A 17,985-nucleotide genomic window follows, 5' to 3' on the forward strand; every position below is an offset into this window, starting at 1 on the left:
TTGATGTTCAAAATGTAGGAAAGAACCACAATATGCTAAACAAGAGTTATGATTATGTCTTGAATACAGGGAGTGATTGTGTCAAATTTAAATTTTGGAAGATGTGAAAATGGCATGGAGAATTGATTGCAGAGCCAATGAAAGGAAAAAGAAAATCTATTAGGATATATGTTAGAGAAATCTTGATAGAAAGAGATCATGACCTCAAATTAGTCAGTACAATGGGAATAGACATGAGGAAGCAAATTTGAGTCATCATATTCAGGAATCAGAGTTAATGTTTGATGAAGCATTAGGGAGAGGGTAGGTTAGGATCACTCAGATTAATTGCTTGATAGGTGGTCATATAGTATAGTAATCACCAATTTAATTTATTAAACAAATACCAATTTATTGTATAAGCTTTCTGAAAAGTATTTTCAGAAGGGGTTGTAATAAAGAAAAAAGGAAATCCTGTTTCCATCTCACATGGAATCTAATGGAGTAAGAAATGAAGAAGAGCATAAATGGAGCTCTGTATGACTTTAACATTTAATAAGAGTGAAGAAGAAAGATTTTTTAGCAAGGAATATGAGAAGAGGTGATGCAAGTAGGATGTAGACAGGAACAGAAAATTATCATTAATATCCAGAAAACAAAAAAGATGGATAGTCATAAATTACATACACTCAATAGGAAAAGGACTAAAAAGTGTTTATATGTGAAATTGGCACCGTGGAAGAAATCACTAATGTCTGTGAAAGATAACTAAATACAGCTATAGAGACTGGAGTCAGATTATTGAGACATAAAAGGGATGTAAGAAAGTGGAAAGAGTACTAATTTAGGTTATATTAACAGGTAACTTGATTTTAAAGATTTTTAGAGAAAAATGTGGCTAGAGAGAGAATATGCTCAAAGAAAAAAAGTTTTGATTATTTTAAATTCTTTAATAGTTATATGCCAAAAGTACAAGAGCAATAGAGAAGGCAAGGTTGAAGACACAGGAAAATGAAGAGGTCAGTGTTGGAGTGAAGTCTTCACTGGGCAGAAGGGGGGATATCCAGAGTGCAGGTGTGTGCATTTACTTTCCATGAATAGAGGAACATCTTATATTATAATATAAGGTGTTGGACATATAAAATAAGGATTGGTATGTGTTTGGATGCTACTAAAACACAAGGATTTTGGACTGATTAAAAAAAATAGTTCAGTTTTGTGCTATATATAAAAAGAAATGTATCTTTAACAAAATTACACAAATAGATAACCTAGAGGAATAGGACAATGTATGTGTCAAAGAGGAACCAAAAGAGAATAAAAATACCAGTATTAGAATTCAGTTCACAAAAATTCCACAATGGAATCCCCTACATTTTATGCCCAACTTAACACAGCCACCAGAGGGACCCTATTAAAACCTGAGATATATCAGGTCATTTCTCTGCTTATGTATTTTATAAAACTTTCAAAAGAAAAAATATAAACTAATGAAATAACAAAAGCAATAACAAAAGACTGGGAGAAACACATACACACACACACACACACTGAACCAAGTACCAAAGAGAAGTCTCTCTTCTACTATTGTCAAAAAAAGTTGAAATATCACCTTAATAATTTTGTCCCCAGTTTCAGCTAGCATAAGTGCCTTTACTGAATGTAGAAAATAAGGAAAATGAGTAAAAATAGTCAGAAAATGCACATCTTTAATAAAGCTGAATATCTCCTGTTTTCTTTTTCGTGTTTTTCAAAATGATACTATAACTATTTTTGAATGCTGTATTAAATAAGTCAGTATTTCACATCTTATCTTTGTAAAAAAATCTTCATGCTTGTATTTATTCCTTATGTTATAGTACTAAATAGTCCAGACGGATTTTTTTTCTCTTTTTTATGTTTATTTTTTTTTATTTCGAGAGAGAGAGATAGAGATTGAATGGAGGAGATGCAGAGAGAGAGGGAGACAGAGAATCCCTAGCAGGTTCTGTGCCATCAGTGCAGAGCTGGATGTGGGGCCTGAAATCACAGCAGGAAATCATGACCTGACCTGAATCCAAGAGTCAGAGGCTTAACTGACTGAGCCACCCAGGTGCCCTGGATTTTTATAAACAAGACAATTGTGTTAATATAGGTATTCTGTACTTCATTGTCATCAATAATCACCTTAGTAATATCATTGAGAGTAAATATATCTAAGGCACATTTCTTCTGCTCTGTTGTATTTCTTAAGAATTCTTTAGATGGAATTTAAAATGGTGGTAGTGCAAAAGTTCTGAATAAAATTTTCCAGGGGTGCCTGGGTGGCTCAGTCGGTTAAGCATCCGACTTAAGCTCAGGTCATGATCCCCCAGTTTGTGGGTTTGAGCCCTGGGAAGGGCTTGGTGCTGACGGCTCGGAGCCTGGAGCCTGTTTGGATTCTGTGTCTCCCTCTCTCTGTGCCCCTCCCCAACTCATGCTCTGTTTCTCTCAAAAATAAGCACTTTAGAAAATTTTTAAAAATAAATTATAAAATTTTCCAGTGTTCTTCATATTTCTGATGTATGGCGTGGAGTTTTGGAAGCCATGTTCTATCATAATAATCTTTCATGTAAGTTTGTGTTTGGTTGCTTAACATCTGTAAATTGTTAAGATAAAGTATTACACAGACTTCAGTGTAGATTAGTTTGGAACACATCCCAAAGTGTTTAATCATGGTATAATCCTGCATGGTGCAGTCTTTAAATTTAAAAACATGTGTGTGTGTGTGTGTGTGTGTGTGTGTGTGTGTGTGTTTTAAATAAGTTGCTTTTTTTTGGTAGAAATAGTTGTATCTTGTCTTTAAAAAAATAGTTAAGAAAGCCTCCCTATCCCACTCTTGGATCATTATCACACTTTTTGGATTATCTGTAGTTGGAGGCAAGCATAATACTTGATACTAAATACAAAAAGAGAATTTGTAAACATACATAGTTGTGTTTCTCCTTAGCAACTGTGTGGCTCATTTTTATACATACCTGAAATGTTTGATATGAACTGTGTTGAAAGGTACAATAACAAATGTTCTATTGTATTGTCATCTATTTTCTTTACAGCTTGTATAAACAGTTTCTTTTTTTATTTGTGAGATTTGTGGCAAGAGTAATTTAAATTTATATAATGGTAGAGATTGGGAAATAGGATTTTAATAAAAATATTTTTATTTTTTTAATCACTAATTTTGCTTTCAGATTGAAGGATGGATTGACTACACTTATGATTAATTTTGAGATACAAATTTAAAAATGTGTACACAAGGAAATAAAACAGGGGAAAAATTAGGACTTAAACACTATTTTTCCTGTTATAAATAGACAAAATTAATGAAACATCTAGACTTAAGTGAAGAATAAGAAAATTTTGAAATTTTGAAAATATTAAAGTAGTTGCTTCTACTTACTAATGGTAACCTTTTGAATCAATCTGAAATTAAGTGAAATGAATTTTAATATTTAATATTAATAATAATAACTTGGTAACTCATAATTTGTCTGCTTTTATCACTCTTGCGGCAAATCTGCACATATTCAAGATTTGGAATCTGTCCAAATCTGGCAATTACTTTTCATTGCCCTATTTTTATAACACTTAAAAATATGAAACAATCCAAACAACATTATGATAACAATTTTCTGGAAAATATTTAGATGTACAAAGAAGTGAGGAGTCGCCTTTACACTTCTTTTTATCCATATTTAATGCTCCTTTTTGCCTCTTTTGTTAGCTCCATTTTGGGATTTTTATATTAATTATATATTTCATTTGTTTTATACATGGTTTAAAGGAAATTTATGTTTATCTTAAATATACTATAATATTTTATAATAAAAGGAAAGGACTTAACTTTTGATGATGAATAATAATTTGCATATAGTGTAGTAAGTACAAATTTAATGTATACTTAGGTAATACAAAAAAGTCCAGGATTCTTACCAATCTCTTTGAGCTGCATAATTTCAGAACTTCTCTTTACTGTTTTGTCAGCTAAAGAGGCAAGTCATGAGGAAGCACATCACCTGTCCCCCTCCAGGGTCTGGACAGCGGAGAATCAGTGCTACTGTGCATGGAGTCCTAGCCTTTGGATGTTGCCCCTTATAATGTTATCCTTCATAGGACTTTGTTCAACTAATCAGAAATTCTGAGGGAACTTATCATGACATAAAGATATTGTCATACATTGAGTACAAAATAGCCTTATTTGGGAAGCACCGTAAATTACAGATATGTTCCATAGTTCCTCTACTTTATTATAGGTTTATGAAATGCATTATTTATCTTGCTTAACATCTTAGCATATGGGAATTCAACTAACAGCTTTTGTGAATCTAGTTTCCTTTATTTCATGACCTGAGGAAGTGTAGAGGAATGAATTAAACTTTGTCAATCTTAAACTTTTTAGAGTAAACATTTCTAAGTCTTAGTTTTTCCTATATTATTAATTCATTTGAGTTTTCCTGCGTGGAAGGCAGCAGTTCTTAACAGTTCATCTATATTCTTTTCCTTGTTAAAGATGTATAACTTTTCTCCCTCTTTTTCTGATTCTCACTTTAGCTTTTATTTTATCTCATTTTATTTATTTTCTTTTTAATTTTTTTTAATGTTTTATTTATTTCTAGGAGAGAGAGAGAGACAGTGTGAGCAGGGGAGGGTCAGAGAGAGAGGGAGTCACAGACTCTGAAATAAGCTCCAGGCTCTGAGCTGGCAGTCAGCACAGAGCCCGACGCGGGGCTCGAACCCACGAACCGCGAGATTATGACCTAAGCGAAAGTCGGACGCTTAACCGACTAAGCCACCCAGGCACCCCTATTTTATCTCATTTTATAACTGCGGTTGTTTTTCTCCTGTTCATTCACATGTTTCCAGTGGTACATTTTCTTCTTTTTGCCAACTAAACAAGGCTTTGTCTTTTACTATCTTAAAAGTTGTTTCTCACTTACTGTATCTGGGATTTATTCACCCTTATGTGATATTTTTGAGTAATTGTTGACTGGGTCAGTATTTGTGACAACAAGGCCCTAAAGTGTGGCGAACAGCCTTTCCTATGGTTGCCGTTTCTCAAGTACAAAGAAAAACTGAAGTGTATTCAGAGGAAAGCAACTGAGGCAGGGAGGTGGAATTATACCACAAAGCAGAGGTACAGGTAATATTTGAAAAGATGGCTCATGAGGCCATAGGCACCTACCTTAGCTCTGTGTCTACTATGTTTTGCTGCTCTTATTATTCATATATCTGTTATCATCTTTGTCCTCGTTATTACATTCATTTTAAATGTCGCCAAGAGGAGAGCTGATATATAGATTTATTTTAGGTGGTAATACATCTTATAATTTATCGGTGGATGTGTTGCTAGATGACTGTTCCAAAATAGCTCCTCTAGTGGAAACTGTATAGGAGTAGTCACATATGAATATACCCAGCCCCAAATTTATTGCTTTAGTAAATATGTGCATAGAAACTTTTATAGAATAATATCAACCTGGGGTTAGTTTATTACTAATAAACTAGAGAAGATATACAACTTGACCTTTCCTTTTGTGCCTACCTTTTATTGTTTGTTCCATATGAATATCTTTTAATGTTGGCTTTAATAACACACAAAGTTTGAGAAGACAGATATTTTCTAAATCTTTTGAGACATTGAGGTTTGTGTACATAAATATTAATTCCATAGCTCCTTACATTTGTCTAATCAATCAGCTACCCTGCTTAGAACATTTTCACTAACAGATATTTTAAATGAAACTTCAGAGTCAGTCATAGGAAATGTGATGGATACATGGTAAAAGGAAAATCAGCATCACAGGGTTACGACACCAAGACAAAAACCTACTCTGGCAACCTAGAGGTGCTGTGGTTTCAGATGGGTATCAGTCTAGGCATTCATGTACTTGACTTGTGCAAGGATCATTTTCACAAAAAATTTGCAAGGATAAGTATAAAGATGACAACCATTCTTCTCCTTAAAAGATGTTTTAATGTGATAAAGATATATCATTTCCAAATGGCATAGAAAATTTATATTGTTCTCTCTTCTTCAAATAGGTTATGTGGGTATGCAATTTATGTCGAAAGCAACAAGAAATCTTAACCAAATCTGGGGCGTGGTTCTTTGGAAGTGGCCCTCAGCAGCCAAGTCAGGATGGAACCCTAAGTGATACAGCTACAGGCGCTGGTTCTGAGGTACCGAGAGAAAAGAAAGCACGGCTCCAAGAGCGATCACGGTCTCAGACACCCCTGAGCACAGCAGCTGCCTCCTCCCAGGACACAGCTCCTCCCATCGCACAGCCAGAGAGGAGCAAAGGGGTGGAGTCCTCACAACAAGCCGTGGGGCCCGAACAGAAGCAGGTTTCATCCAGGTCTAGAAGTGAACCTCCAAGAGAGAGGTAATAGTTCACTAACCCTGTAAGCAAAAGACAAGGTGTTGTATTGAGAGCAAACCTATTTTCAGGGGCTTTACTGCTATTAAGAGGAATATGTGGAAGTAGTACTTCTCAGGCCCCACTTGGAAGGCAACAGCCCTGAGGTGTTTGTTTACCTCTAGAATGTATCATTCCTTAGGAGACCTTTCTTGAAAAGCGTTTCTTTCCTAACATGCACAGATGCGAACAAGTCAATTTCAACCTTGAACTCAGAAAAGCTCTGAGACCATTTATTCACTTAGAGAATTAGCACTTTAATTGAAAGTGTGCTCCAAGAGACTATGACCTGACACAGTGGAGGATACACAGTTTTCTTAGCAAAGCCTTCTTGGAGGGCATTTCTTTTATGCTGGGTTCTGACAAGTGACTAGGAATTAACCAGGTGAAGAATGGAATGAGTACTCCAGGTAATATATGCACAGGCATGTGGCCTAAAGAAACAAGTTCTCATGCGAGAACATAACGGATGCCCACTGCCAGGAGTGTGAGTTGCAGAGAGGGAGGGCAGAGTAAAGTGGGAAAGAAGTGGCTGATTAGGTATCAGGGACTAAGGCATAGTGGGCCTATTGGCCAAATTAGATTTTATTCTAGGAATAATGGAAAGCTACTGGGGGCTTTATGCATGGGATAACATAATCAGATAACTTATTTTAATTGATTCATTCCTTCATTCAAACAATGCATTTACAATGAGACAGGATGCTACACACTGGGAGACAGTGTTAACAAGGAGGACATAGATAGCCCTGTTCATCATGAGATTAGTAGTTGGAGTACCTCACATTCATTGAATGTAGTTATTAATCAATCCAGTAGCCATGTGTATACTATAAACAAACACTGTGCCAGGAACCAGATTATAAAGATGATTAGGACATGGTCCCTTTTTTGACATATCCCAGGGAAGACACTACAGACTGTCCTAGGGAAGACAGACACCTGGGCAATTAACTGTACCGGAAAGCTCATTTGATCAAAGCTAGAAGATACATGTAATACTTTGGGAGCCACAGAAGAGAGGAGCTGTCTTCTGAATTAAGCCTTCCAGGATACCCAGGAGTTATAGGGTAGGTAGACAGGTTACGAGAGGGCATTTCAGAAAGAGAGAATGAATGTACCTAAACTATATGGAGAGAACACACAAAGGACCCTAGAGATACTTCAGTGAAGGAATAATGGATAGCTTTTGGTGACAAACTATTGTAGGTTAAAAAGAGACAAAAATATTAAAAGTGCAATTTTGGATTGGTCAGAAAGTGATACCTGTAAGTAAGAGAATTTGGAGCTGTAAAGTTTCTAAAGGGGAGATATGAATCCTGTTTTTGACATATGGTTAAAAAAAACTACAAAGAATTCAAGAATAAGAACTGAGAAGCAACTTTTTGTTTTAACTTTTTAAATTAAATTTGAAGAAGATTGATAGAGACAAATACTATTACTGACTATATAAATTACTTCTGATGATATAAATACATAAAAAACTACTGAGGACATTGGAGGTACAGAAGGAAAAGGAGAGATGGGTGGCAACTTCAGGGAGACAGTTAAGACCAAAAGAATGGCGGGAGGTGTGTTTAAAATTATTGAAGAATTCTTCATCAGGAGTTAGTAGAAATGGAGTAATTAGAGGTAGAGGTCTGGAAAGGCACACTCGGGAAAGCAAAGATCAGAGAGACTGCTGAACTCCTTCCATTTTCATGACACTCTGTATAAAGCACTTTCCATAAAGCACTTTCATGGATGGTCTCTCCTTTAATGCTCATGTGAACTTTGCAAGGTAAGCATTATTTATCAGCATTTCAAGGAAAATAAATTTATTCAATATAAACTTCTAACAAGATCAGCGATGCCTTAATGAGCTACTAAATGGCTGCAGTACAATCATCACACTTGTATGAAAACTGTATTTGATAATTAATATATGTTCCTATTAGACTCCTTACATTGTAAAACTGCAATGGCACCCTTGCAGTTCCACCCTCTGATGAAAATACAATCTCTTTCACTTCAAAAAAGCAATGTGCACGAAATGTCTTCAGCAGAATTTGCCATGCTATTTTGCTTACCTATGCCATTTGAAACCATTTACCCTTTCTTTCCACTACTACTAGCCCCTCCTCAAACTGACCCCACAGCATATCGTTGTAACTACTACTTTGTAACCCACAATAGAAATTGCCCGTTTTCTCATCTTGTAGTGATTTTTAGGCGTGACATCTGCATTTGGACTTGCAGTCAAAAGATGTTTCCTCTGGAAAGCCCTCTGTGGGACTCAGGGTTTAAAAAAAGCCTTAGATTGTTCCCACTTTAATTGCATAGTATACTGTATAGTATACTTGCTATTTGTAAATTCAGGTATAGTTGCTGGAACTTTCCCAAATTAGGTGCACTCCAGTGTATAAAAAAGGGCTGAGAGGCACAACTGAATGATATATCTACAAGATTCAAAGATTGCCAAACTCTTTTCCTTTCATCTTTGACAGTACCTTAAATGGGATGGAGAGAAAAGTAGAAACAAAACCGTTTTGGGTTTTGTTTTGGTTTGTTTTGTTTTTGGACTGTGTTCTGAAATGTGAGAGAGGGAAAGGAAGAGGAGGAGGGAAAGAGGAAAACTAAATAATAATTTGAAACATTTCAATACTGCTATTGCCCAAGGAAGGTATAAGGAAGGTGAAATGAAGACTAAAGTTCTGCCATTTTTTTCTTAACCAACTCCCTTAAATGTTTGGGTGCACCATAAGCTTTTTAAATTACTTTTTTCTACTATTAAAGAATGGATATACTTGTATTTACATTTCTTTAAAAGCTTCTATTATAATAAAAGATTGCCGATATGTATTGTCCAGATGTATATCAAGTATCTGTATTTAGAATTGAACTGATATCTATTCTCTTTTGCTACAATATTTTCATATCTTAGATTCATCTAAAACATCTAAAACATGTGAACATAAGTCGTTCACAAGCAGAAGTTAGCATAAGATGTGTCCATTTATTAATTTACTGGTGGTTTTCATTTATCTAATTTATAGGGAATTTTAGCTGTGAAAACAACTTTCAAAGTTCCTTGGGCTGCTGGTAATGTAAGGGGACTTTATTTAGAAAGCTAATCAGATACACAGGTTTAATGTGGTTCTTGATGTCAAATCGCTGAATTAGACATCAGATTATAACGAATCATTTGAAAGGCTTTAAACGGAACGTGAAGAAATGAAGTTTCTTAGCTCTGGTCTTTATTTCTAGCTTTACACATTGCTTTTTCTTCTTGACGTTCCTTTGTGAATCACAGGAAGAAGACTCCAGGGCTCTCTGAGCAGAATGGCAAAGGAGCCCAGAAGAGCGAGCGCAAGCGCGTGCCAAAGTCCTCAGCGCAGCCGGGAGACGGGGCCGTGGAAGAACGCGAGCGGAAAGAAAGGCGGGAAAGCCGACGGCTTGAGAAAGGGCGGTCACAGGACTACACAGACGTGCCCGAGAAACGAGAGGACCGCAAAGCGGTGGACGATGAGAAGCAAAGGAAAGAGGAGGAGTACCAGACCAGGTACCGCAGCGACCCGAATCTGGCGCGGTACCCGGTGAAGCCGCCGCCGGAGGAGCAGCAGATGCGCATGCACGCCCGGGTGTCCCGCGCTCGGCACGAGCGGCGCCACAGCGACGTGGCGCTGCCGCGCACCGAGGCCGGCGCCGCGCCGCCCGACGCCAAGGCCGGCAAGCGCGCTGCGGCCGCCGCCAGAGCTTCTCCGCCGGACTCGCCGCGGGCCTACTCGGCCGAGAGGACTGCGGAAGTCAGGACGCCGGGCGCCAAGCAGCTGACGAACCACAGCCCCCCCGCGCCCAGGCATGGGCCAGTCCCCGCAGAAGCCCTGGAGCCCAAAGCCCAGGAGCCCCTCAGGAAGCAGAGCCGCCTGGACCCCAGCTCGGCAGTCCTCATCAGGAAGTCCAAGCGCGAGAAGGTGGAGACCATGCTGCGGAACGACTCCTTGAGCTCTGATCAGTCTGAGTCCGTGCGGCCTTCCCCGCCCAAGCCACACCGGTCCAAGAGAGGTGGCAAGAAGCGGCAGATGTCCGTGAGCAGCTCCGAGGAGGAGGGCGTGTCCACGCCGGAGTACACCAGCTGCGAGGATGTGGAGCTGGAGAGCGAGAGTGTCAGCGAGAAAGGTAAGGGCGGCCCGCGTGGACCACGAGCGCGGATGTGTTTGGGGCTCGGAGGCGCGCGCGTGCCCAGGTAGAAAGTTTCAGGTGCCTTGAAACGTGCGTCGTAGTCACTGTGTAACACTGCTGTGTGGTATGTTAGAAGGTTGCTGAGACTAGATTCCAGACTCATCAGGAGGGCAAAACAAAACTTCTTGCTAGATGAGAAGATTACTAAACTTACTTTGGTAATCATTTCTCACTGTGTATGTCACATTGTGCGGTTTACCTTAAACTTAATATGAAGTTGTATGTCAGTTATAGCTCCATATTTCCGTAGAAGTGGAGGGAAAAGTGCGACTGGGAGTGCTCACAGACATAGCTTCACGGGGACTAGAATAGAAGGGTTTAGCTTGCTTGCTTCCTTTGTTCCTTTTTGGTAGGATTTTGAAACATAATCATAAGCTTCAAATTTGGGTTACAAGAGTTCTTAATGACTTGGGTTCTTGTCATTCTGGGAAATTCAGTACGCAGTCTTGTGTTAACTTATTATTTCAGGGTGTATTTGTCTAGGGAGAAAAAGCTTCTTTTCTGGAAGCCAAAACTCTTCTCTGTTAAAGGAGAATATACCAATTTTTTAAAAATGCTTATTTATTTGAGAGAGAGAGAGAGAGAGAGATCCAGAATCCCAAGTAGGCTCCGTGTTGTCAGCATAGAGCCCCATGCAGGGCTCGAACTGATAAACAGGTGACATCATGGCCCGAGCCAAAATGAAGAGTTGGTTGCTTAATTGACTGAGCCACCCAGGAGCCCCTATAAAACATTACACAGTGTTGTGTGATGAGCTGACTTTTTTTTTTTCTTTTGTGTTCTGCACTGTGTATAATACCATAGCCACATGTAGCCATTTAAATTAATTACAATTAAATAAACTTAAAAATTCAGTTCCCTAGTCGCACTAAGCCACATTTCAAGTGCTCAGGAGCAGTCATCATGGAAGGTTCCTTTAGATAACATAATGCTGGTCTAGAAAATATTTCAGTTTAATGCTGAAGTTATGTGTTTGATTTGAAGATTCACATCATTCTGCTGCTGTTCACTCAGATTTAAATTGGCTATAGTCCAAAATTTGATGGTGGTGGTAATCATCCTTGTAGTGCTTCTTAGTTATATTTTGAGGTGACTGTGTTTGCAGTTTTTTGGCTTGTCTTATAGTTGCTAAATTATATGCTAAATATTACACATTTATAGAAATGTTAACTTTACCTTCTCATCTTTTCTGTCTTCAAACTGCATGGCTGTGTCCTCTCCCCTTCTATGTCCTCTGTCTCTTTTCTCTCTCTGTCTACATGTAGATAGATAGATACAAATATAGATACAGATATGCATATACAAACAGATGTATCGATCTATTCATCTATTTGTCTAGATAAATATATAGATAGGTGGATGGATGGATGGATGAATGGATATATGTATTTGGGAACAATTAGGAAAGCTTATTCTGTCATAAATACTGCACTCAAGTTAAAATAGCTGTCTTTGGACAGTGATTTTGGAAGAGATTATGTAGCATAATGTGGATGCCATGTTGTAAGTTTCAGGATCAAGGGAAGACTGTTCCCATAGAATAAAATTTAAAAGGCAGTGGGAGACAGAATTTAAAATGTTCTATGTATATGGGATCATTTGGCTCCTTTAAGACACCTTCTGATGATTTATGTTTGACTTATAAGTCAGTATGGATACACTTATACATAACGTATATGGTCTTTTTAAAAGTCACATGGTGAGTATACTCTTGTTGCCTCTGTGCCCTAATATTGTTTTGTGAACACATATTTTTATCCCCTGAAATAATAAATTATTAAATAAAAATGTAACTGGGTGTGCTTATTTGGTGTGCAGATAGCTCTTAATGGATATGTTTATGTATATATGTATATATTTTCCCATTTCTTAAAGAACTCTACATCAGCTCTTTCTGAATATGTGTTTTAAGTCACAGTGGCCATAGAATCAGTCAGAATTGAATCTCACAATACCAACAGATTATGAAAGAAAAAAAATGACAAGTAGCATGGGTAATTGGAAGGATGGAACTGGTATAATGTAAGGAACTTACTGCTTCTGCATACTGTCTTCCCTCCTTAGGAATTATTCTGGGGATGTTCATTGACTACACACTTCTGAAGTTGAGGTTAAATCTCTTCTTCTGGGAACACAGGGACATCACGTGTGCATTTATCTGATTCAGACAACTCTGTTTTCTCTGATAATTAATCTCATCTTCAGTAAATGTCTTGAAAGTAAACTCCAATCAAAATAGTTATCTTATTCTAGTATTTCAACCAATCCCAACTCAGTGTTGACCAAATGAAACAATAACTATAAAAAGCATACTTTTTTTTTCTATCAAGGTAGCGTAGACATTTTCCTAAAATGAATTAGAAATTCTGCTCTCTGCAGGACCTATTAATGAATGCTTCTGTTACCAAACGCCACTATAGTTTACTAAAGACTATCTAGGGAACCAGCCATGATAATTGTAGTTTCCTGTGACTCTGCACAAGTTACTTAATCTTCATATGTCCTAGTTTTCTAATTGGCATGATGGGAATAAGAATATCCACATGGTAATATTATTGAGTGGTTTGATGAGATGATACATGTAAAATACGATACTAAATTAGCATTATTCCTGCCTTGGTTTTGCTTGTGGCACCTATACTAGAGATACCTAACATCACAATAAATATGAGATAATCATTCATATATATAACATGCAAAGAAAAAGTAAGAACTATATTCTTATAGGATCTAATTGGGTGAGAAGAATGACTTGGGAAGAGATTTCTTAGGAGAGTAGATGCCATGTTGTGAATTTCAGGGTCAAGGGAAGATTATCCCCATGGAATAAAATTTAAAGGGCAGTGGGAGACAGAAATTAATATTGCGTTTTAATTATGGCCCATTATTTTGGGTTCTGGACTCAGTTCCAATATGTGTGTGTGCAGTGGAGTGAGTTCCCACACCAACAAGCAATTCTTGTACACCAACAGAATGTTGGAGAATTCAACTTAATACAATTCTGATATTACCTACCTAGAGATAGCATCAGATTCTACAGGGTAAGATCTCAGTCCCAAAAGATTGCCCTTCACTTCAGATGCCAATCATAAGCCCCAGCTGATACCAACGCTTCTGACCAACTGAAACCCACAACCTCCCCAATGGTTGATTAATTTGTTAGAACAGCCCACAGAACTTAGGAAACCCATTTACATACTAGATAACTAATTTATTATAAAAGGATATAACTTGGGAACAACCAGATGGAAAAGATGAGTAAGACAGGTTCTGGGGAAAGGGTACAGAGCTCCCATACCCCTCTCCAGTCATGGCAATCTCACAGCACCTCCATATGTTCCCTACCTGGAAGCTGTCAGAACCTAGTGCTTTTGGATTTTTATGGAGGCTTTATTACATAGGCAGGGTTGATTAAATCATTGGCTGTTGGTAATTGGTTCAATCTGTAGTCCCAGTCTGTCAGGAAGTCAGGAGGATAGAACCTAAAGTTCCAATCCTTTAATCACATGTTTGGTTCTCCAAGCAACCAGCACCAAGCCTTAGGTGTGATCCGAAGGTCACCTCTTTAACCTAACAAAAGATACCTTTTGGCTTTCATCACTTTGGAAATTCTAAGGATTTTAGAAACTTTTGCTAGAGGGGCACCTGGGTGGCTCAGTCAGTTGAGCATCTGACTCTTGATTTCAGTTCAGGTCATGATCTCACTGCACTGTCAACCCAGAGCCTGATGTAGGGTTCAGTCCCAGGAACCATGTGGTCAAGCTCTGCATCAGGCTTTATGCTGAGGTTGGAACATGCTTGGGATTCTCTCTCTCCTTCTTTCTCTGTCCCTTCCCCACTCATTCTTTCTCTCTGTCTCTCTTTCAAATAAATTTAAAAAGTTGAGTGGAGGAAAACTGGAAAGCTTTCATACATTTTAAAGGGACAGCTATTAGTTCTAAACGAAAGTAAGAATGGCATTTTTGTATTTCCATATCTTTCCATTTTGATGTGAAATTGGATTCTTGAATTGGTTCACATTGTTTACAAACATGCTATGGGCCAGCAAGACACATTTGCTGCCTGCATTTAGCCCAAGGACAACCAGCTTTTTATCGCTGGATCTTACTGGGTCCGGGTTGTCTATTGTCTATGCACAGGCTCTGAACCCCTCTTATAAAGGTCCAAAACTCTTAATACAAAGCAATATTTAAGATGGCACATTTACATTTACTCACAAAAATCTGTGTACTGGGATATAGCATGCCCCTCATTTTAATGCTGTTTACTTTAATACTATTTGCAGAACCTCTGTTCAAGAATCTTGGGTTCAAGAATCTTGGGCACCTGGATGGCTCAATCAGTTAAGCATCCAACTTTAGCTTAGGTCATGATCTTGCAGTTCATGAGTTCAATCCCCATATTAGGCTCTGTGTTGACAGCTCAGAGCCTGGAGCCTGCTTCAGATTCTGTGCTTCCCTCTCTCTGCCCCTCCCCTGCTCTCTCTCTCTGTCTCTCAAAAATAAATAAACATTAAAAAAAATTTTTTTTTGTTCCTCAAGGAACTGAGTAGAGAGGCTTGAGAAATAAAAAGACAAAGATGGTGCTGACATACAGGAGAGAAAGAAATGGCACCAGTTCTGAGAACAAACATGAAAGTATTGCTGCCTTGATCAGGAGAGTAAGCTACCGCACTTACAAGGAATTTAAAGTATAAATCTTTGGACAGAACTAGTTAGAAGAAGAGCCTGGTATTGGATAATGGGATTTCCTTTTTTATCCCCTTCTGCTTAATGACTTTGAATACTCAGAAAATACAACACCAATTGATTATGCCTGTGAACTTTGAAAGTACTCTGTGAATGGCTTCTGAGGTCAACCTGTATAATAAGGGCTTACTGGTTTGTTTGTAACTATTACTGCTAGGCAGTGTTTATCAGTCCTTTTAGGAGCATGTGATACCTGGTTTATTGTAAAAAATGATACCTGCAAGGGTATCAAATAAGACTATGGATCTTTAATTATAGATGTGAATTTTTCCACTAAAGATAAAGATAGTTTCCAGGGACCAGAGCATAGGTTTTAGGTGTTGTGAGTTATTCACTATTAAGTTTAGGTACATGACAATTTAATCATTCAGGAATAAGGAAAAAGAGTTGGAACCTTTGCAAAAATGAGGTACTAAATTCTTTACATGAAAATGTAATTCTCTATATTATTCTTTAATCATTAAACTAAAAATATTGAGAGTATTCTTTTGAGCTCAGGCAATACAGTGCCTGCTGTTCACAGAACTTTTAATTCTGACCTGAAGTGATTGATTTACTTGTGTTTTTTGACAGCAAAGAATGCATTTTTATATCCCTTTGATAGTCTTAGTGCTTTTTCCTATAATCTTAAGAGGGCTTGCAATTAAATTTTTTTTTAATGTTTATTCGTTTTTGAGGCAGAGAGAGACAGAGCACAAGCTGGGGAGGGGCAGAGAGAGAGAGAGAGAGAGAGACAGAATCCAAAGCAGGCTCCAGGCTCTGAGCTGTCAGCACAAAGCCCAATGTGGGGCTCGAACCCACGGACTGTGAGATCATGACCTGAGCCAAAGTTGGACGCTTAACCGACTGAGCCACCCAGGTGCCCTGAGAGGGCTTGCAATTTAAAAACTTGGTCAGATTTATTCATTAGTTATTTGTATGTAATATTGCATGAATATTAGATGATACACATGATACTACACAAAATATCTATAAGAACCTATTGCTTTCCAGGCACGCTGTGCTAGGTTCTAGAGATACAGTGATTAAATAAATAAATACACACACATACATAGCCATGGTTTCTGCCCTCATGACAATTTTTATTGGCTATTCGGAAGACTCTGATTGGGGAGTTTGTAGAGAGATTGGATGCACCAAGATAAAATCAGGTTCTGTGGTAGGAATTTGGCTACAGACATTTAAAAAAATTATAACTTTAAAACAACACAACTTTAAAAGGACTTCCTCTTCAAATGGCTGCCCAAACTTAGCATTTATTTTGCTTATCCCATGAGATCCCCTAGTGAAGAAAAAGGAAGTGAGCTATGAGCAGATGAGATGTTTTTGAGAAGATGGAAACAAGAAAGTAGCATACTTTGGGGCATAAGAGGTTTCCAAGTGAACAAGAGGGTGTGGTGGTAGAGAAGACTGTTTGCTGTGAAGTGTCTTATAGAGACTTATGGCTCAGATACTAGGTTCCTTGGAGCAGTAAGTGAGAAGGAGAGCTTCAGACTGGCAGATTCATTCAACATTTGTTGACAGAGCAACCATTTATTCTCCTTACCATTCCCTTCTCCTCTTTATCCCCTTACATACAACAAAAGCAAACTCACATTTAATCCCTACATAGAAGTCAAGAAGAAATCCAGTGGACTGCCTGAGCAGAACTTACATTGGAGTTCTTGCACCCCCACCTTTACAGCTTAATGCTGAGTTGCACACATTGTTTACCCTAAAGTAAAGACTACTAGCTCACGAACTCCATTCATTTGCAGATGTTAGACACACTGTTAGCGTCCATTTGAACAGCATTGATAAAAAGACCAACATGGAAATTCATACCATCTATACACAGAAACCCAGCCAGTACTCAATCTTTTTTTTCTTTTTCAAGTTTTTATTTAAATTCTTTTTTTTAAGATTTATTTATTTTGAGAGAGAGATAGTGGGGGGGTGGAGGGGGAGAGAGAGAGAGAGAGAGAGAGAGCAAGCGTGCGCGCGCGAGAGCCTTAAGAAGCTCCGCACCGTCAGTGCAGAGCCCGACATGGGCACAATCTCACGAACCATGAAATCATGACCAGAGCTGAAATCTGGAGTCATATCCTTAACGACTGAGATACCCAGGCTCCCTACAAGCTTTATTTAAATTCTAGTTAGTTAAAATTAGTTTCAGATGTAGAATTACTCACTTACATACAACATCCAGTGTCATCACAAGTACCCTCCTTAATACCCATCACTCAACTGATCCCCTGCCCACCTTCCCTCCAGAAACCCTCAGTTTGTTCTCTATAGTCAAGAGTCTGTTTTATGGTTTGCCTCTCTCTTTTTTCCCCCATGTTCATCTGTTATATTTCTTAAATTCCACACATAGGAGTGAAATCATGTATGGTATTTGTTTTTCTCTGACTGACTTCTCTTAGCATAATACTCTCTAGGACCATCCATGTCATTGCAAACGGTAAGATTTCTACTTTAGGGGGCTGAGTAATATACCATTGTATGTATACACCACAACTTCTTTATCTATTCATCAGTCGATGGACATTTGGGCTCTTTCCATAATTTGGCTATTGTTGATAATGCTGCTATCAACATCAAGGTGCATGTGTCCCTTTGAA

The 17,985-nt window shown here is 38.1% G+C and overlaps 1 protein-coding gene across 2 annotated transcripts in view; it reads left to right on the plus strand.

Moving 5' to 3' along the window:
• The window catches only part of RIMS1 (regulating synaptic membrane exocytosis 1), a 477,312-nt gene that overhangs the window by 252,063 nt on the left and 207,264 nt on the right, over nt 1-17,985 (plus strand). For both annotated transcript variants that reach the window (XM_039248922.1, XM_039248923.1), the window contains exons 5-6: nt 6,040-6,380; nt 9,706-10,571. In XM_039248922.1, coding sequence (XP_039104853.1) covers nt 6,040-6,380; nt 9,706-10,571 — 1,207 coding nt within the window. The remainder of the gene's footprint in view (nt 1-6,039; nt 6,381-9,705; nt 10,572-17,985) is intronic.

The sequence above is a fragment of the Hyaena hyaena genome, unplaced genomic scaffold (assembly GCF_003009895.1).
Source record: "Hyaena hyaena isolate Hyena2069 unplaced genomic scaffold, ASM300989v1 scaffold_322, whole genome shotgun sequence".
Classification (NCBI taxonomy): domain Eukaryota; kingdom Metazoa; phylum Chordata; class Mammalia; order Carnivora; family Hyaenidae; genus Hyaena; species Hyaena hyaena.